At 39.5% G+C, this 22,044-nt stretch overlaps 1 protein-coding gene and 1 long non-coding RNA gene across 2 annotated transcripts; one reads left to right on the top strand and one right to left on the bottom strand.

The window, feature by feature from the left end:
• Positions 1–7,576: 7,576 nt before the first annotated feature.
• On the top strand, positions 7,577–9,855 carry LOC130564595 (uncharacterized). The gene is made up of 2 exons (XR_008964286.1): positions 7,577–7,824; positions 8,498–9,855. It is a non-coding gene; the product is annotated as an uncharacterized LOC130564595 (long non-coding RNA).
• A 6,224-nt stretch (positions 9,856–16,079) lies between these two features.
• LOC130564588 (nucleotidyltransferase MB21D2) lies at positions 16,080–21,770 on the bottom strand. Its single transcript, XM_057350771.1, has 2 exons — positions 21,484–21,770; positions 16,080–19,021 (listed from the first exon to the last, which is right to left on the bottom strand). Exons 1-2 carry the CDS (start codon positions 21,716–21,718, stop codon positions 17,757–17,759), a joined length of 1,500 nt encoding a protein of 499 aa, XP_057206754.1. The 5' UTR covers positions 21,719–21,770; the 3' UTR covers positions 16,080–17,756.
• Positions 21,771–22,044: the final 274 nt, after the last annotated feature.

Raw genomic sequence — 22,044 nt, 5'->3', positions numbered from 1 at the left:
TGTTTGATTACTGACATTCTTCCAAATATCTTCCTTTGTGTTTAGCAGAACAAAGAAATGTATACAGGTTTGGAACAAATGATGACAGAGTTTGCATTTTTGGGTGAACTATCCCTTTAACAACAATTATTCATTTCAACAGCAATAATGATGCTCACGCAAAGAGCAAGTGGGTGTTGTGGTCACTAACTCACAGTGAGTAACAGTCCTATTGATACTTGCCTTAGCAAACTGCGTGAATTTCATATGTAGGGGTTTGTTTAACTCTGAAAAAATCACTGTTCTCAAAACAAAAACAGAAAGATGAGTGAGTGAGAAAGAGAGAGAATGGTCTTAGTAGGGTTTCTGTCAACGGAAAGTGTACCATCAACAAATAACACAGAAACTTTAGGAAGGCATAAGACACAGACATTCAAACTCTAAATATCCAATTATTGATATCTTTGAGTCGACAAAACATTCAGAACTACACATGCAAAAATTATTAATGAAATTTTAAAAAATGACATACACTTTGACATCACCAATTTAAAAAAATGTTTACCATTTTAAATTAGAGAGACAAAAAAACAATGTCTATCAAAGCTACTTTTGTTGAGACCAATTAAAAAACAACAACTCTGAAACATACAAAAAAACAAATAAAAGATAAAATGAAACATAAAACTAACTTCTAAGAATACAGGTGGTCCCCAACATTTTAAATTACATAAATTGCACGGATTATCTCTTTTGAAATTTCACAAATGTCAACAAATTCGTGTGAGAATTTGGTTTAGAGGTAGAAAATATAATAATAATATCATTAGTTATTTTATATAATATTATTGCTCTTAAGGTCTATAAAAGGTGTTAAACTATTGCGAGTGAGTGAGTCCGCAGTGTCTCACCGGTGTCGGTGTCGCTCGGTTCGGTTCTCTGCGCGCACAGACACCGCAGCATGTGCGCTCCTTTCTGCCGGAGCAGCCGCGCAATCCTCATTGCAAAATCCCGTCACACACAGTACTGCTCACAGAGTCTCCTTCATCATCATCTCACGCGCTCCGGTCCCGAATCCGCGCGCCGCAGACAAAAGACTCGAGCACTAGATGGGCACATTATCACGATCTGCACGGGGATAACCGTAAATCCAGCCAGTTGATCATCGCAATGAGCTAACGGCAGTTAATTCAACTCTTATTTCGCGTGGGGCGTGAGGGAAGACGTTGAGCCTCGCGGTTATGCGTGGGTGGTGACGTAGCGGGGGTTCGCTGACGTCAGGCACAGGGACTTGTTTAAAACGAATTAAGAGCACACTGAACCCTCTTTTTATTTTTTCATATTATATGTACATATTATATTATATTAAATTGTTATAGCATATTTTTACATGTAGGCCTAACTGATTATTGTTTTGTTTATTGATTATAATGAGCATCAGATTAAACATACACTGATGTATTTATATTAATTGGAAATTTGTCTGCAGAGGTGATGAAGGTTTTTAGACACTTGGGGGCACCACAAAACCACTCGAAACTTCTGGCACCCCGTCGGTGACGTCATAGCACCGGGGCTCCCGTGACGCGCGTGGGTGACTCTGGACGTGCCCGGAATTCGTTTATTTCATTCTGCTGCAATCATGTTTCATGAATATCCATTATAATGTAGTTAACTTCAATACACGTTCAACATGTGTGTCAGGTTATTGATACTTATATTTATGATTTATTTTTTTCTTTATATTGTTCCTAAATTTAGCATTTACGTTTATTTAAATACGTTTATTTAGTTTTAACATTAACATTTAATAGACTGTATTAACTAAAATTATATTTAAATATTATTTTAATATTTAATAATACAACAAAATGTTACCATAATATATATTATTTGATAATATAACTACTAATATAATATATGAACATATTAATACAATAATTGTAATATTAATAACATTTAGATGATTGATTAATCAATATGTAATCAACAGCATCAATTGCAATGTAATAGGATTTTTGTCCAACATCAGGTTACATCCTACAGCAGACTCCCTATTATGTTGCTCTATTTACATGCTTCTGTCAAAATGTTGGTTGAAACATGGAGCCTGAGTTACTTTGTAAAAGAAGTTTTCTCTCTAACAGAGCAATTACGAGGTGATAACTGCTAAAATGAGAAAACACAGCTGTACACACAGACACACACATAATCAGTTAATAACACGTTGAGTGATAATAACATGAATGAAAACATGTCCTGCCAGCACACATAGAACGGCTTCACCACCACCACAACAACAATAACAAATACTGACGTAACACATCAGAGCATAAGAGCTCAGTGTCCTTCAGCATTATGACGTCATTAAGACCACACAAACGAACACAGAGTAAATTAAGGGCCGACGTCAAAAGGTCAAACACGGGGGGTCATGACATTTCAGAGGAAAGAATGGTGTGAGAAACAGGAGAGTGGAATTGATACGCTTATCTGTGTATTTATATACGGGTTGAGCGTTCAGAACACACACACACACACACACACACACACACACACACACACACACACACACACACACACAGTAATCTCCTCTTCATCATCATCATGAACTCTAATCTGTTGTGTTCATGTTAAAGGGATACTTCCCCCAAAAATCAAATTATACAGATTTTCACAGAAATCTGTATAAATTTCTTTGTTTTGATGAACACACAGAAATATATTTGGAAGAATGCTTATAACCAGACAGATTTTGACCCCCATTGACTACCATAGTAGAAAAAAATTACTTTTTGTTAATTACTTTTTTTTGTTCTGCTGAAAGAATACAGCAAACTGTCCTGGGGCACTTTTGACTGCCATTGTATTTTTTCCTACTATGGGAGTCGATGAGGGGCAAAATCTGAATGGTTAAGCATCCTTCCAAATGTATTTCTCTGTGTTTATCAGAACAAAGAAATTCATACAGATTTGAAACAACTCGAAGGTGAGTAAATGATGACAGAATTTTCATTTTTGGGTGAACTATTCCTTTAAATGGCATCACGATACAAACGCACAGCTAGATCTAAAATCAATCAATTCAGTCTGTCTCAGTAAGCGACCTGCTGCACATGAGGAGCATGTCTGCTGAATTTCTCTAAAGTTAAAAACAAAGCTCATATTCGACCCCAAATTTAAAAACCAAAAACGATTGAGTTCATGGATTCACCCAGACTACAATCAAAACCTCTAATGATTCAACTTACTTACAGCTCCATACAACACAAAGATGTCATGCAACAGTATTTTTAAATAAGTGCTTAAATAACCATTTAAGCACAGCTGGAAATCTGAAATAAGCAACATTCACAAAACACCATCTTGAATTCATTCACATCTGATTTCGTCCTTAATGTGACATGATTCTGATAGAAAAACAATATTCAGACAGAAATAACATGTGGTCGGACTTGATCTTAAAATAACACTCAATAATAAACATTTATTGCATTTAAAAGTGTGATCGGGTTGTTTTTTTAACTTCATATTGACTTTAAGACTGCCGCTGAAACTCACTGTGACCCGACACCATCATTGCTAATCAAACATAAGTATATTTGATCTCAGTGAAACTGACCGGGTTCAGTTTTGATGATCTTTGCCGGTCCTTCAGCCTCCTCTTCATCTTCACCTTTACTGTTAGACAGCAGACGACGGAACAGACTACAGTAACGTGTCATCACCGCGCGCGCACACACACGCTACACGTCTGACTGGCCCTTTAGAGTGTGTGTGTTTATCTGATCTGTATTATGAGTGTATTAGTCGGAAGTCTCTAGACTCCATATGTAAAACATCTAAATGTCCAACGAATGAGTGCGTCTGTGTGCCTCTGATATTTGCCTGTGCAAATGTGTGTGTGTTAGTGGGGGTGTGTCTGTAACAGAGACGTGTGTGTTGGCCACAGTTAATGTATGGGTATATGTGTGTGTGGGGGGGGGGGGGGGGCAGGGGGTGCACACTTTGCTGTATATTCTACTACCTATGAAAGTTTTAATATTAGTCTGAGTCTGTTTATGCTTAAAACAAAAAAATTTTTTTTACTAGTTTATTAAATTAAGTTTTTTACTAGTTTATTAAATTAAGTTGAAATTTGAATAAATTTTATTTTTCTTACCCAAATGGCATGAACATTTGTTCTTGTTTTAAGCATGAAAAAAGACTTCATACTTAGGACTAGGTCATTTGGCTTCTCATGTAAATTAATTTTAGATTTTTTTATTTAATTAAAAATATCTAGAGTAATTGAAAGAAATTGATTTTGTGCAGTGTGGTGCATTTAACTGCTTCCAACACACATGCACATATGAACACACAGACTGTTTAACCATAATCCATTAAGTTTGTCTGTAATTGACACAGCCGTGAGAAATTGTTTCTGTGGTTCCAGGGTGTGTAATAGAGATGAAGAGCGTCTATTCTGAGAGTGTAAATTAGTGTTACTGAGAGCAATGGCTATTTATAATGCTGTTTACAGACAGAAAGTGCTGTGCTTAAACATTCTTCTATAACACACACACACGTACATGCACGCAGCTTTAGTTTAGAGGGTGAATGTTAGAAGAATGCATCGGTAAACATGAATGTCGATATGTGTTTGTGGGAGAAGGTGTGTCGTCATGGAGAGCGTGTGAATGTATTTATGTGTGTGTGTGTATGTAAGGCTGCTGATGGATGTTGTTCTACAATCGGGCAGCAGAGGTCTCTGCAGTCTCACTGCACCAGGATCATTTCAGGCCACTGTGACTGTTTTACCAGTCTCAGCCTCAGACGTCACGCCCACGATCCGTTGGCTGAACGTCTGCACACTTTTCTGGAAACACTTCAGCATGTTCGAAGTCGTCATCTGATTGGTTGAATTCATAGGATTTCCGGGAGATATGCGTGTCGCGTTCTTTAACGGTCCGCCTGGAAACAACAAAGCCTTCTGATCTAAGAAGTAAGCTGTCGTGTTTACAACGGTTGCTATAAGAATTCATCACGATCGACTAAACGCTCAATTCTTAAGAGTATGCTAAGTTCATGGCATAAACTTATAATCATTGTTGTTCTGTTAACATTTGACAGGTTCGTGAATGTACATCGGTCTGTCACAAGGCCTCACGCCTGACCTGAAAAAAATAATTTGTGTTTTTTTTTCGTTTCACACCTAGCAAAATACAATTTTCTGATGTGTCTTCCTCTATCTATAATTTCATAACACATGAAAAAAATGATAACATTGTACTATTAATTTCGATATGTCCATATGTACGTGCTGCGTGCTCGTTCCATGGCGTGCTGCTCGTTCTTCGTACGTAGCTGCTCACTTTGAGGAAGAATAGGCTCGTTCGAGATGGCCAAATTCTGCGCAGAATCAATCACCGGTGATCAGCGCGAGATGATGTGAGAAATGTGTCCGAGTTTTCGGTACACGATCCGGGATGCCTGCACGATCCGTCCGCGCATGCGCATAATGCCGTAGTAGAAAACGCACATGCGCATAATGCCGTAGTAGAAAACGCACATGCGCAAATGATAATTCTGTTTTGCGACGATTTACGACACTGCACGATGTGTTCCACGCTTGCGCTCCTTTGTACCACGACTTTCACTACTGTCCCCCTCTGGTCTTATGTCACTTGTGTGTGCAAACTATGCGTTCTTTCAAGTCATTTCCATTGTCAGTTTGAAATAGTCTGTAACGTTTCCCCAGACTTGTTTGTAGTTCTTTCTTCATGTGCAGATAGTCTAGGCAGAAATGCATATTATGTTCCTTATTGTCTTCTGTAAACACCATTGAAGGGATTATTTTCCTCATTTGGATTATATAGATAGATATATTAGCCTATATAGACCCATACTAATACAAAATTACTAAAGTTAACTAATATTAGCAGCTTTTAATAAAAAAATGGCACAAACCGGCTTTGACAATACTACGGACCTCAGAACGAAACACAGCAAGTTAAGTAGGCCTAATGCCATACAGCAATGAATCGCAAAGGGGAGTATATGGAGGAAACTGAAGGTTTGCAGTGACAGAAAGACTCAGACTTTATTCCACATGTAACCAAAATCGTGTATGTTCATGTAACAGCTCCTTTATTATTTTGGATTAGCAACCACGTAAACACATCGTAATGCATATAGCGTAAACTACATTTAAAAACATCAAAATAGACCCGCTGTGAACTGTTAAATGAAAAACACAATGTAGCCTACAAAAATATGCCGCCAGTTGTGCCGCCTGGCCGTCAAGTGTTTCATCGCATGCATGCGTGATCCCAAACATTGTAGGGAAACCGTGTACGTGATCTACTACGTAATTACGCGCATGCGCAGAACGGATCGTGCAGGCATCCCGGATCGTGTACCGACACGAGTTACGTCCGCCTTGCTCTGATGTCATGCTGACGTGGGTCAAAAAACTCTCGCGACGGCCAGGCGGCTGTATCGGATTCTTCAGTCTGGCGCAGTTGCTCTCCAACCACTGCGCTGATGAAAAGCACGATGGGAAACAACTTGCTGACGACACAGTTTAAATGCTCATTGGGCGAGAATGTCAGCTGATATCTTTTTTCTTAAGTGTTACATTAATAAGTCCATTAACTGAAGTAGGTTTTGAGATTTATATGTGGAAAAAACACACCTGTGTGAAATATATAGTGCGACTCCTCATAACCACCTGTAAAAGCAGTGGCAATTCAATTGCATAGATTTCATCTGAGATAAGAACGCGCTTTTTTATTAAAGTATAACAAAAACATTACAAAATAAGATGGTATACAGTTTACATTCAAAAACAGACGATAAAAAATAATAAAAGATAATACAAACCAAACAACAAACAAAAAAGAGAAAAAAATCTAAATGTTCAATCCATCCATATTAATAAATTCAAAACAAGAAATATAATTTATATTATCGAATAAGTCTAACAAAATTCCAGCTTTTTATTATTTGCTTTTCACAGCATTTTTAAATATTGTCCCAAATAATTCTTAAATATTTAAAAAAATACATTTGGGAATTAAATTCTTAGCTAACAAAAGTAAGTTATTAATATAAAAAAAAGTTTGACCTCCTTTTTCACAGTTTCCATATTACATCTTTTATAAAGGACATGTTAAATTCACAACATTTTACTCATCACTTTGTCCAGGAAAAATATGCTATGAAAAAATTTAGTTTTCTGGAAATGAGTTACAGAATTTACACAATATAGGAACCCCCCAGAAGGATAAATATCACATACAATTTTGAAATGTATTTTTTCTGGGTATAAACTGGAAACTTGCAATAGGAGGTTCTAAGTTTAAGCATTCGTTTGTCAAAGAACATATCTAAATTCTTTCGTACAGCCTTGACATGGTTGAGAGTTTGTCTAATATAAGATTTAGAACATTTCTCACTTTTAAACTCACTTGGCCCAAGAAAAATGCGATAAAAAACGTGAACGCGATCTATTCCATTGCTGACGTTTCCAGTGGACTCGATAGCGCGATTTGGTAAGAGTCCGTCTTGCCTGCACTGTTTTCACTCCTCCCCTTACTGCAGCCGCCTACTCTCGTCTTCTTTTCAGGCGAGGCAAGGTGCATCTCAAACAAGCCTAATAAAAGATGTCGGCTGCAGCACGAGAGCGTGATCGATTTCGTCGACACGAGTCAGGGGACGAAAAAAGAAAAAGAAAGAAGAGTTTCAGAAAAAACTAAGAGGATCATTCGATAAATTTGTGAAAGCTAACGTTAGCCACCATGAAGATGCTACGAACAACACTTTTACTGTTGCTACCCTTGAGCCGCGAGAAGACATTTAAGTGTGAGTAATAAGTGTTCGTTGAATACATTTATAAAAAGGTCTGAAATTTTTCGTTAAGTTGAACCACGCAATTTTTTTCTTAAAACTTATTAGGAACTGCCGCGTTACAAAGTTTGTTGTCTAAAAAGGTTTTAAAGTAAAAAAAAAAACGTCAACAAATGTCATTTTGTCACTGTCAAATGTTTGAACACTGAATAATATATGAATATAGCCTAAATATCGAATTGTTCAGTGAGTTGTAAGGAATTGAATCTCACTTCAACATGTCAAAATAAAGTGACAGCTGACTTGAGCCAGGAGACAATGATTTACTGTTACTGTGTTAATCCATCTGATTGTACATTTCAGTGTACAGTTCATTTGAATGATTGAATGATAAAGTTTCCATTTTTAATAGTGCTGTTAAACTGAGTGAACGAAGAGACGCGAAGGAATTACTGATCAAATAAGAGCCCGTGGTTATCTGCACATGATTATCTCTCCCCCATTTGGATACATCAAATGGATGTGTACAGTAAAGGTTTACCCTCTTTAATCTAATGCTGTTAAATTGATGCAAACTTTATGCTGAAATATCCACAGCATTAACAACAAAGAGCGCAGATTATCTGTCCATCAGATGCGTGTGAAAGTTGCGATCGTAGCAATAAACTCACTGCAAGTTTTTTTTTAGAAAATCATCATAAAACTTCTGCAAAAAACATGTCCAGAGGGCCTCGCACCCCCCTTGCGACGGCCCTGTCTCAGTGTCCCAAACATCGAATGGATCTATATTGCATCCAGAATAGGTCATCGTCTCAACATGCTCATTAACAGCGATACATTACATTAACGGCGCAACATACCGGCCGCCATGCGCAATGAGCCCCAGTTTCTGGGATTAAAATTAAAACCAAATGGAAAACTGGACATTAAAGCAACAGGATTTGGCGTACGCTCTGATTGGCTGGATTTAAATGTTCTCTGCCAACGTACAGGACTGCAGCTCTCTTGGCAGGGACCTGATGTGGCCCTGATGTGGCCCTCTAGTGGTATTCAACACTGAAAGTGAACCTTGTCAACTACTGACCAACAATGTAAGAGCTTCACTTCTTCACCTCAAAAGAACCCAAAATGTCCAGCACTGGATGGGCTTGAAATGAGCATTTCTCCAATCAGCTGACTATTCAGTATCTCATTCTGCCCTGACAAATTCTTCAATTTCAGAGGATATTCATGATCCAAGCTGCAATGTCTTCCAACTATGTAAAATCCCTATTGCCTGTTACATCAAAATCAACAGGAAATATGTTTGGAATGTATTTGGAGACCTGTTATCTTTCCAAACTACTGAAATATCAGCCATTGGTGGAAGCTATTCATCAACTTGACTATCATTGTAAGTTAATCACCTTACGCTGGATTCACACAGAGCGTCAACGCTTCTCATTTACTTTGAATGGGTAACGTCATGCAGTGCCGAACTGAATTGTGGGTCTGTCAGCATCGCTTCACTGGCGTTGCTTGCGGCAAGAAGTTGAACATTTCTCAACTTTTCAAGCGCCAACGCAGGCGTCAGCCAATCAGATCACCTTATGCAAATAACCTAGTGCAGGCACTAGCCAATTGCGTTCATGCAAGACCGGAGAACAATATAACTGGCTGTTGTCACTATGACGATCGCGTCGGCCATGCTTCAGACATGCCCTCCTTCAAGCATTAAAGCTGACGCCCCGTGTGATCGGAGCGTTAGTGTTTGGAAGTTTAGGTCATGTGCATAAGAATGTGATCAAAGGACTGCAGTTGAGTGGATTGCAAAAAGGAAAGCAAAAAACGGAACTTTTGTTCAGTCTCAGCCACTATAGGGAGTATGCAAATATGGAAACGAAGATGTTTTGTCTATCCTTGATTGTAAAATGTTACGAAACTAAGCAATTGTGAAAGTGTTGTGTTAGCCATGAGTACCTGTCATCTTGCAAACTGACTTCCCAAGGTATATGGATTTTGTTTTTGTAGCTTGTCTTGTAGATCCAAATAAAAGAAAATAGTGTGTGTGTGTGTGTGTGTGTGTGTGTGTGTGTGTGTGTGTGTGTGTGTGTGTGTGTGTGTGTGTGTGTGTGTGTGCGTGTGTGCGTGTGTGCGTGTGTGTGCGTATATGTGTGTGTCAAAGATGACAACTGTCTAAATAGCACATTTTGCCATCTAGCCAAGGCCAAGAGGCCTCCATACACACACGCACAAACATCAATAGTTTTATTGATTGTCAATCATAGAGAGAGAGAGAGGGAGAGTCGGGATGTGAAGAGAGATTCTAAGACTCATTCTGTCTGTGAAACGACTTCATTTTATGTGTGTGTTAATAATTCATAGAGCTGATGTGTTTTGCATGCACACGCACACACACATTAGTCTGTTGAAAAATTAAATGACCATTTCACACAGAACATGTGAGCAAGACTGCTGAAAAAATATTGTTTTAGCTGTGACTGTATACAAACAATAGAAGTCTATGGAACATCCTCTTTTAGATGGATGAGCAAACATCAGAACATTGCGTGCGTGCGTGTGTGTGTGCGTGCATGTGTGTGTTCTTCACATCAATCTAAGAGTCAAGATATAAATTCAAGGATTTGAGAGGTTAGCAAAAAGTAGTTCACACCAATAAAACACAACAAAGTAATTTTCTCTTCTGCTCCACCCTATAAATCGGTTTCACATAAATGATGCTCTTTAATACACGTTTCATTTTTATGATGTCATTTTATCATCACCATATCCATCTCTTTCTCAACTGTAAATAATTCTGCTGCAGGTTTGTGTTGCTCTATTGTGCCACCTGCTGTTCAAGTCTCACAAAGAACCGCTTCCGCCCAAACATCTTTGTAATAACACTAAAAACACTACTACCTCAGAAATGAAACATCCTTAAAAAATGATTTGCATTGATTCACCCACCATGCAGATACACTGATACAGAAGAAGGTGTGTGTGAGACAGTGTTTAGCTTTGTTGTCTGGTCGTTTGATAGTCAGAGCCAAAATCAATTGCAACGTCAACCGCCGAGATCTCAGTTTACCCACACACACACTGCCTGCCGTCCAACATAACCGCCTCTATAATACAACTGCACTCGCCATTGAAGCTCTCCATGAACAGAAAACAGAGCAGAAGACCAACATTACACCAATGTGTTTTTTAGTGACAAAAAAGTAATGCTCTACACTCTTATTTAAACCACAATACTGTCACGCACACACTTTTGACAGCTACATACATTTAGAACTGATGTCAGCACTCGCATAATTTCGTCACTAATAAAATTGTGAATGTTTGTTGTCTAGCTGCAAATGATTCCCAGTGGCTCAAAGCATCAAGAATACAGCTGCGTGTTAGACATAAACCTCAGTAAACACAGTCACTACATTCAGAAAATACAGACATATTCGCATATTGGTCTTATAAAACAGACAAACAAATCAAAGACATTTAAACACTATAAAGCTATTGATTTAGATTTTTTCTGACAAATTGTCTTTTTTTGTGCTTTACTGCTTTTCTATCAAATCTTTTATCATCATGTAAAGAACATTCTGCGAAAATATAACCGTGATATGTCTAATATTCACTAGTAAGGATTGATATCAGTGTTTTTGTGCAAAATAATAAAATGTGGTGCCTATAAGATTATTATTTCAGTACTATAATGACAATTTGAATACAGGATCTAAAAATGTTCAAAGTCTAATCTCTATTGGCTAAATACACTCATCAATCGTTTTTACTCAAAAACGTATAAGACATTTATTTCCCTCCGAAGTCGTATGGATTAGTATTCTGACAGACAGATGCACTTTTTGGAGCTTGAAAAACGGGGCATTATCCAATGCCATCACCAAGCTGGGAACAGCCAAAACATCTTACGAAATGACTTGAATTGTGTCTAGCTGAAGAAGAAAGTCATGAGGATGGCATGAGGGTGAGTAAATTAGAAATGAAAATTAATTTTGGGTGATCTATTCCTTTAGACATGTGGAGAGTTAGGCAACCAAACTTGCTACGAAAAAGAACCGCAAAAGAAAAGTTTATACAAGTTAATGTGATATTATCCACAATTGCATATGAATTGTATTCTGATACATTTGAAAATATTCAATAAATCTTGTTTGCATAGATAGAGGTATTCAAGTGTTTGTGTCGGGTAAGGTTTGGACCTTACCAATTTCACATATCCACAGATCGCTTAATTGACACCAGTTGATTAAAAAACACTAAGAAAAACTCTAGCTTAGTTTAAATTGTTGTTATGTAAAGCAATGACATTTAAAGACTTTTCAGTGTCACCCAAGTATCCACTTGGGCCACTGTATTCACAGCACACACAAACAGCGACATATATAGGTTTAAGAACGTCTCGGATGACCCAAATCCATTTATTAGTGCTGAATACTGGGCCATATGACAGACCAACATCACCCACACACACAAACACAACCTCGGGTGCAGTGACTACACAAAATGCGTTTGATGCTACTAGGTCTTATCACATCTTAAACAATCTTACAAACATACTCGGTTTCTCTTCCAACATTTGACTGCAGTTGAGTTAGAAAGTGCTACACACCCTGAATACTGATGACTGAAACGCAGAAACATTTGACATCCAACACACACAGACACAATATACGATCCACCTTACCCTCAAATCAATAAGCATTGATAGCTAAGGGACACATGAACAAAAACAAACAGGCGCAAACACACAAAAGGATGCGGACAGGTTGTGTTAAGGGGTTTTAACAGCTGCCGCGTGTGAGAAGCCCCATCACACACACATCCTGAAGGCAATACATGGAGGATGACCACCCCTTCCCCTGCCCCAGAGGCTTTTCTGCTGCATCAGGACGTTTTAAAGCCACTGAAGACCTCCGCAAAGATGAGAGCACTTCATCTGAGGAGGATGACACATGTGCATATGGACATACATCAGCACCCCACCCCAGACTCCCAACAGGACAGCAGCCCTGAGTACCGCAGTACGCGCACACACACAATCATATACACACACACTCGATACTCACACGAATGCATACATATATATTCACGTATATACACACATGTACACTTGCATACACACACTCTGACACGAGATGATGAAAGAGAACACACATGCATACGCGCGCGCACGAGCATGATGTAAATGTTAAATGAGGTAAAGTCGCTCAAGCTCACCTGCGCTCTTGTCTTTGCTCTCCATCTTCCGTTGCGCTGGTGTCGGTCACGGAGCAGAAGGATGACGGTGACGCGGTGTTCGCTGCTGCGCACGGGCGTGAGAGCAGCAATCAATTCACGCGCTAACCGGTGATGAACCCGCGGCTCGCACGCGCTGGGGAACTGTCACGGGTGTGGCGTGTGGGTGGTGGTGTTGTTGTAGCTTTTTTCTCCCGTCGGGCGAGGCGGAGGCTGGAGCGAGCGTCGGACCGGGCTCGTGCATCACCTGCGTCGTTCCGCGCGCCGTTAACGGGAGCTGCCGCAGCTCCGCCGCTATCAGACACTCGGCCGTGACGTCACCCCCCCCCCCCCGTGTCATTGAGACCTCCTAAAAACTTCTCCGGCGGAGAGATCCTACTTGATGGATTGGACAACAGCCAGAGGTCAACGTGACCCTTTATTGCTGTAATAAATGATGCCGTGGTATCAGGTGGAAATACAATGATATTTTGATAAAGGCCTTTGACTGAATACCATATAAAACACCACGGTATTTACTATTTTAATGTGTTTAATAAACATTGTAGTACAGGGAATTAGAGAATCTCTGAAAATGAATAAAAAATTGTAAAAATGTTCAGTGGACCCTTGCAAAAGTTAACCATGGTTTTACTACAGTAACCACAGTTTAACAATGATATTTGTAATTAAAACGTGCAGGTTACTATACTTTCATTATAATAAAACAATGGTACATTATACGGGGAAGGATATTTTATTTCATTAAACTATAGAGTTTTCTACTGTTGTAGAATCATGATTTTTGATCCAAAGTTACCATGGCAAACATAGTTACTAAAATACCAGTTTCTCTTATGGAAATTAACCATGGATTAACTGAAGCAATCATAGTATTTTGTTTTTAATTGTAGTAAAATCATTGCAACCAAATGTTCAAATTCTTACAAAAATAACCATCATTTATCTGTGGTACTTGCAGTAAAAATATGGTAATGAAAATGGTAATCTGGCGAAAAAAAAGAAAAAAATACGCTTTTGCTATAATAAAACCATGGTTTATTTTCCAAAGGGTTTTACCGTTTAAGAGAAGGTTGGAGTCATTTATAACAAGTAAATAAAAAATAAAAAGTATAGCCTATTATTACGTATATCATATGCTCTCTCTAAAAAACAAAGTGGTATTAAAAAAGATGGACCCTTGTTATTTTAAATCGAATACTAACGTTTTGACTGTTTTTGTCTTTCTTCCTGCAAAGCTGCTTTGAAACAATGCAACATAAATGAAATAAAATCGAATTGAATTGAATATTAATGTTATAAAGCTCTACATTTTCTAGATTAAGTCAAAGGCGTGATGGTCAGCAGAACGTTTCCTGTCTATAATGACCTTCTGCTCATTAAAACAATGCCGTTACTGCTGACGTTCATCTGAGGTTGACATGTTCAAACCACTACCAAACAACCTTTCTCTTTCTTATGCACACACAAACACAATGGTGGACCAGTCGCAGGTGTGCAGAAAGGCGCTTAGATGACAGGAAGCAAAAATAACCTGGCACGGACTACAAAAGCTCACACACACACATATAAACTCATGCTGGATTATTTTGGTATTCGGCTGTTTAAGCAAAATTCACTCACAATGGTGAGCAAGATGAAGAAAAGAGACTACACCCTTACCTCAGGTCAGCATTTAACAACATGCAGGCCTCAGCATTTACACATAGAAAGCATTCTTTTGTATTGTTACACACATCTCAGCATTTACCTTAAACACACACGCACACCTGCAGACTCTTTCTGCACATTTGCTGATTAGAGCAGCTGTCCTGAAACTAATATTAGAAGCAGCGCAAAGCTCCTGACCATAAAACATCATCCATCTCACTGTCTTACAGCTTCTGTTTTCATACAGCAGGGAAAGTGACGTTTAGCACGTTTAGCTGACAGGATTATAAGACCTGATGATGCTCGGTAACTGCAAAAGTTCCTTTAGAAACAAAAGGAAAATAAGTTTATGAAGTAAACTTGAATTAAAGGGACAGTTCACCCCAAAATTGCAAATTCTGTCATCATTTACTGACCCTCAGATTGTTCCAAACCTGTATCAATTTCTTTGTTCTGCTGAACACAAGATATTTGGAAGAAGGTGGTCTGGCAGTGAAAGATAATTTATTAGAGCTGAGTAATAACGAAATAACGAAAGGTTTAATGTGAACCTTATCCGAACATCTCCAGATCTATATCACCTCTGACATCACACCATCCGAAATTCAATAGCAGGAGAACTTAGTCACGACAGAAATCTCTAGAGCTCACTGTCATGAGAACCGGACACTTGCAGTTTGCTTATAAATCAGCCATTGAAATCTCTCTTTTTCAGCCAATCACAGCTCACCAAGTTGCATGTTTAATGTGTTTGTCCCACACCTGCAGTGGCATCCAACTAAATCATTGCAAAACCAATAAATGTGTTCCAAGTACCCTTTTCCATTACTTATACTACTTTACCTGAACCAAAACCAGACCATGGATTAAACCAGCATTGTTGTCTGGCCTGGCTGGGTCATTAAAAAAAACACAAAATTTCAAGTTTCACACTTCACCTTTAATGCAGCGGTGTCCACGTATTATCTCAAGTTATTTTTCATGCTTAATTTAATTTTGTGTAACAAAATGTCTTTCAGGCCATTAAAGGTGATTGGGTTCACCCAAAAAAGAAAATTACTTTATCAATTATTCTCATGTCATTTCAAACCTGTATGACTGCACAACACAAAAGAAGATATTTTGAAGAATGTCGGTAACCAAACAACACTGAACCCCATTGACTTCTATGAACACAAAACCACTAAGACATTCCTCAAAATATCTTCTTCCACAGAAGAAAGAGTCACATACAGGTTTTGAATAACATGATGGTAAATAAATGACCACAATAATTAGATTTTTGGGTGAACCGTGCCTTTAAGAAAGAGAAGAAACTCTCAGATTAGCACATTGTTGAGCTTTAGGAGAGCGAGAAAATCTTACAAAAATCTGTAATTTTGTACATTCTTTATTTATCAAACACATGTTTAAAATGCAATGCAACACTGATCTGTAGCACATACGTTATCTTGCTGACATGTTTATCAAGCATACGCGTAAACAGAGAACACATTTCATACCGCTAACATGTACATACAATTCTGATATGAACAGATATACACAGCATCAGCCTGGAAACGCCTAAAATAACTTCAGTTTCTGACACGCCCTGATTCAAATATAAAGAGAAAAAAGTCCTTTCTTAAATCGGAATAAAAACACCCCATTGGTTGATTTCAGTGATAAGGCATTACCATTGGTCCCTGTAGAGCTTAAAAGATTCTTGTTTGGTCAGTTCGATTTGTCACTCCTGCCAAGATTTGCACGTGTTAATGAATATAGCAGAACACATCACGCGATTGGTCGATGCTGATAATCGGTGGACAGGATTGGTCAAAAATAGTAGTCAGGGTTACTTACAGCAGTATGTACACGTCACATGCACGTCTAAATAATCAAAGTACTCTTTAAAATAATTAGCAAAAGTAAAATTAATAAATGCAACAATCATTTTTAGCAGCAAATACATAAAATCACAAGAAATAAAGTTTTTTGATTTACTCACACTTGAGTTGGAGAAACGGAGTGAATGCCACAAATACGGTTTAAAGACTTCAACCATTACACTACGCTTTTTTTGCATTTGAACATGATCATGATAGTTAGGCACACATTTACGTTCCCGATTCTCATAACTGGAACGCAACCAAATCTCATCCTCAAAAACAAAAGCTTTTAAACACAATGGTCAAATTTTTTGTTCACAAATATTTTTGCTCCCTTAAATTTAAAAGTACGTTCTAAGTGGCATAACAAGTCATTTCAACTTACTATTTTTAATATTTATTTTATTTTTTACATTACATAAACTCATCAAAATAAGTCATAATAAGCAATTTAACCTTATTTTTATATATTTAGTTAAAATGATTAAGACTCAAAGGCAATTTTATAGTACTTAATATTTAAGACATTGTTATTGTACAATGTACTGACGTTAATGCACGATAATAAAAAAAATGATCTGAGCACATTAATGATCATTTGTGGAAGAAATGTCACAGTGAACACAAATAGTGTCACAATGTAAAAAAAAGGCTTCAAATCAAACCGTCAATTTTTGTCTTTGAGGGTGACATGTTTTCTGGACATGGACATGACTTGTATCTCATCTAATGTCACATAGATGAGATATGTTTACAGTATCTGAAAAAAGCGAGTGGCATTTAGTGTTTGTGAAAGCGATGGCGTTTAAAATGCGTGTGTTTACAGTATGTTACATCATGATTACACAAGTAAAGCGACAGTGTATAAACACATTTTGTCTAATTGCACTTCTGAGCAGATATACGTGTTTCCTGTTTTCCACATGAGCCACAAATATTCCTTTCCGCACATCCCTCCGTAAATCTCTCTCTCTCTATCAGTCTCTCTGCGTCCAGACAGGAGAGGAACAGATATGCAAACATAACTTCACCTTGCAGCCATGAAGCAGGATCACGTCTGTTTCTAACATCATATACACACACTAGCATCAACCTCGTGTCTCCTGCTGTGTGCTTGCTTGTGTCCGAAATCCATCCGGGACCAGAAAGATCACATTTTTCCAATCAAAGGTCAAGGAAAGCGTGGCTTCAGAAGAACTTGTCATCGATGCGAAAGTGAGGTCGCGTGACGTCGTCCGGGTTGATAAAAACCGAGATGGACTTCCCAGGATTCTCCGTGACCAGCTGCTGTAGTTTCTTGGCTAGCCGGTCGTCCGGTTGCTGGTCGGCGCCGGGGTCGGACAGCGGAGAGGGCAGGTTGGAACTTCCGCCGCGCCACTGCAGCTGGAGAGTGAGGCGGGACGCGGCCTTGGCGTGATCGATGGCGCTCCGCAAGTGTTCGGCGGGGTCGGTGCGCACGGACGACAGCTTGCGCGCATGCAGCACCGCCGTGTCGTCGCTCAGATGCTCGAACATGTTGCATTGTGGGATGAAGTAATTGGGGCAGGCTTTATTCACCAGGCAGTGCTGCAAGTCGTCAATCAAACCCAGCAGGAAGTGAGCGGCGTAGTCTTCCTGGGCCAGGTATGTGTGCGGAAGGCGGTCGCAGGCCCACAGCATCAGCGAGCGCAGGTGGTACGGGCTGATGGCTTTGGGACGAGACAGAAGCTTAATAATCAGAGATTTGCAGGCCTGGTATGCCTGCATCAGACTGGCAGAGATGCATTTCTTAAGCTGCACCTCGCTGCGAGCGAACGACAGGCGCCACTCCTTTTCCTTCTGGCCCGTAGAGGAACACGCGGGAAGCAAATAAAACCCGCTGATCACCTCCTCCTCTGTGATCTTCCCGTCCCAGAAATGATTCTCCATCAGCCAGCTCTGAGCCACTGCGGGCCAACCTTTGAACGACACCACTGGCACCACATCATACAACATCCGACTGCCTCCTACGCCCAAAATAATAGAAATGACCGTTCCGTTGCGCTCCACCTTTTCGACCCGCGGGACCCCCCGCTGCGGTTTCTTTTGGATCTCAGCGAGGACCATGCTGATGGACTCGTGGAACCAGCTGGCCACCAGGGTGGGCGAGAAGAAGTAGTTGGTGGCGCCGTTGAGGTGGTCCACTACGGTGCAACAGTCCTTCCATTTGCTGATGGTTCCCTCGTCGAACAAGCGCAAGCTGAGCCAGGAGTGACAGAGTGCAGAGTGACGCATGTCAAGCGTCACCGGTTGGTTGCGGTCGTGAAGTTTCAGCGCGGGCACCAGCAGAGTGAAGTCCATGTCGTAATCCGCCCCCCGCGCGTACACGGTCAACTCGTCCAGGTCCATGTCCACCACTCCCTCTCGTACCCCGCCCGACAACAGCAGGTACTCGTTGGCAACCGGAAGTTTCTGGTCCAGCTTCTGCACCATGCCTGAAACAGGAAATGACATCACGTCATCACTCAGGGGCAGCTGGGTTGATCGGTGACTTATTTCTAATGTGCTCAAAAGGTTTTCAAGTTGTGCTATAAAATATTACAAATGTGACCCTGGATCACAAAACCAGTCTTAAGTAGCACGAGAACATTTGTAGTAATAGCCAAAAACACATTATATGGGTCAAAATTATCGATTTTTCTTTTATGCCAAAAATCATTAGGATATTAAGTAAAGATCATGTTCCATGAAGTTATTCTGTAAATTTCCTATCGTAAATATATCAAAACTTTATTTGTGTGAGCGAATACAGCACAATCGCGAACAAAAATGTCAGGAAACACGCCATTTGGTATCTGTGTAAAGTATATATCAATAGAAAGCTTATTTATTCAGCTTTCAGATGATGTATAAATCTCATTTTCGAAAAATTGACCCTTAAGACTGTTTTTGTTGTCCAGGGTCATGAATAGCTACAGATAACAATGTTATCAGAAGCCAGATTTATCAAGGAATATTTGGAAGTGAATCTAGAAATAAACAACCCTGCCTCAATCTCGGAGTGAGCCGTTGGTTGCAATTCGTAACCTCATCACTAGATGCCGCTAAATTCCACACACTGGACCTTTAAGCGGTGCCTTAACGTGATAGTTCACCCCAAAATAACATTTCTGTTATCATTTACTCACCCTCTTGTCATTTCGAACCTGTATGACTTTCTTCCGCAGAACACAAAAGAAGATATTTTGAAGAATGTTGAAAACCAAACAGCGGTGGCACCCATTGACTTCTATTGTATGAACACAAAACCAATGCATGAATGGCTGCCATCGCTGTTCGGTCAACAACATTTTTCAAAATATCTTCTTTTGTGTTCTGTGGAAGAAAGAAAGTCATACAGGTTTGAAATGACAAGAGGGCGAGTAAATGATGACAGAATTTTTATTTTGGGTGAACTATCACTTTAAGAAACAACTTCATTGGACGAAAACAGGTTAGTGTAAAATCTTCACAAGTCTAAATGTTAGACCATAAGAGCGAACGGCTCTCGGCACGACCAAAATAATACAGTGGTGTCCACACAAACACAGTGAACATTCTAGGTCAGAGGCTTGTAGAAACAGACACATGAAGAAAATAATCCCTATTCTCAGATGACATCACAGCAGAAATAAGCCCGTACATGTACCAGCGAGAGACTGGGGGGTTATTAAAACTGCACTCGGCCCCAGAAGACAAAACTCTAGAGACAGAAGCACAAAAACAACTCAACCTGCTCTAATGAAGCCACGCTTTTAACATTCAACAATAAACCAGAATCTGCCTATACACAAAACTAAAATTTGTCATTGTAATCTTTTTGGTTGAGCAGCAAGACATTGGTTTAATTTGGGACATAAAGCACAAAAATCTGGTGATTCCATCCGCACCTGACTAAGGTTGACAAACGCACATTTTTGGGCACGTACGTGGCTACACGGTTGACTAAACACACACTGTATGAGAGTACGCCAGCTCTTTCTGAACTCATGCGTTTAGATGTCTCTCCTCTGCACAACTCCACCTGTTCACTCCAACTCACAATGTGATGGATCTGTTTACTGTCTCTACCAGCTCTTCTCTAAACTCTGTGTGTTGTGTATTATGCTGTCTGTTCTCTTCTCCCTATAGTCCCTATAGCTTTAATACTATTCCAACCATGCTTATTGTTAGGAAAATGTTAAAAGACAATTTGTAAAAGTATAACATTTGTAGTCTGCTAAAAAAACAAGTGTAAAATATAAGAATGTAGAAAAAATGAAAGGGATAGTTCACCCAAAAACAAAAATTCTGTCATCATTGACTCACCCTTATGCAAGTTCTTTCTTTCTTTCACACAACACAAAAGGAGATATTTTCAAGAATGTTGGTAAACAAACAACGACCCATTGACTTCTATTGTATATAGGTCTGTTTCTCACAAATAGCCATTGAAGAGATCGTTCTACCAAAAATAAAAATGATGTCCCCATCACCTTCAAGTCTTTCAAAGCTGAGTGAGGGCGAGTACATTTTTGGGTGAACTATGTATTTAGATGGTTTTAAAAGACTTAGAATTAAGTCAAAATAGACCAGTTTTGATACACCTCTACTCTCACTGGGATTTCATTATGGCAAAAAGCCGTTTTAAAAACAGAAAACCTGAACGAACATAAAGGTTTAAAGAGTGACAAACGTGACTAAATAATGACAGAACTTATCTTTTTAAGCAATCCTAACAGTCTATATAAATAAACAAATAACAACGTGAGTTTAGGGCGTTGAAGCTGCATACACAACATGACCTACAATGCTCAACACAGATTGTAAAGCGCTTCATAAAGAGAAAAAAGGTGCAACCAAACCTGCAAGACTTTTCAGATGCATAAAATGCACTGGTCTTTACATTGTATCAGTGCGTGCATGTTTGTTTTCTCACCAAGCATTGAGAAGATGAAATCTTTGGCCGTGTGGATCTCCAGCGCGCGCTGGTCGTCATATTCCCGCTGCTCGTGCTTCGTGAACTCTGCGATTAGTCGGTTCAGATCCTCGGTTCTGGTACCGGACCTGAAGTCCAGCTCGGGGTGGTGCGGGACGTGTTTGGTGCTGGTCGGTGTGGCGGTGGGGCTGCTGCCAGCTGAACCCGCCCGGCTGGAGAGCGCAGGCGCCGCCATGTTCGCGAGGAGACGGTGAGACCGGAGCACCGGAGCGCACGCGCTGTATGGGGCTGGGCGGAGGGAGTTGGGACTCAAACTCAGCTGCTGCACTCGCACAGGGATTTCCTGACAAAGTGCCTAATGTGCCTTAAAAGTGCATGAAAATGCCAAAACAATAAACGAATAAATGTGTAAAATAATCTACCAACAAATACAAATTAAATACAAATACAGGGACTTGACTAAAAAGTACACACAAGATATGAGCAAAGCATTGTGACAAAGCCCAGAAAAAAATATGAAAGGATCAACAACATATTAATAAATACCGTATGGTTTGTTGA

The sequence above is a fragment of the Triplophysa rosa genome, linkage group LG14 (assembly GCF_024868665.1).
Source record: "Triplophysa rosa linkage group LG14, Trosa_1v2, whole genome shotgun sequence".
In the NCBI taxonomy this organism is placed as follows: Eukaryota; Metazoa; Chordata; class Actinopteri; order Cypriniformes; family Nemacheilidae; genus Triplophysa; species Triplophysa rosa.
This window is presented reverse-complemented; position numbering and strand designations above follow the sequence as displayed.

Excerpts from the sequence above, each read along its gene's own strand:
- LOC130564588 (XM_057350771.1), bottom strand. The coding sequence starts at position 21,718 with ATGGCGGCGCCTGCGCTCTCCAGCCGGGCGGGTTCAGCTGGCAGCAGC. Across the intron at positions 19,022-21,483 it reads TTTCATCTTCTCAATGCTTG|GCATGGTGCAGAAGCTGGAC; the intron begins GTGAGAAAACAA and ends TTCCTGTTTCAG.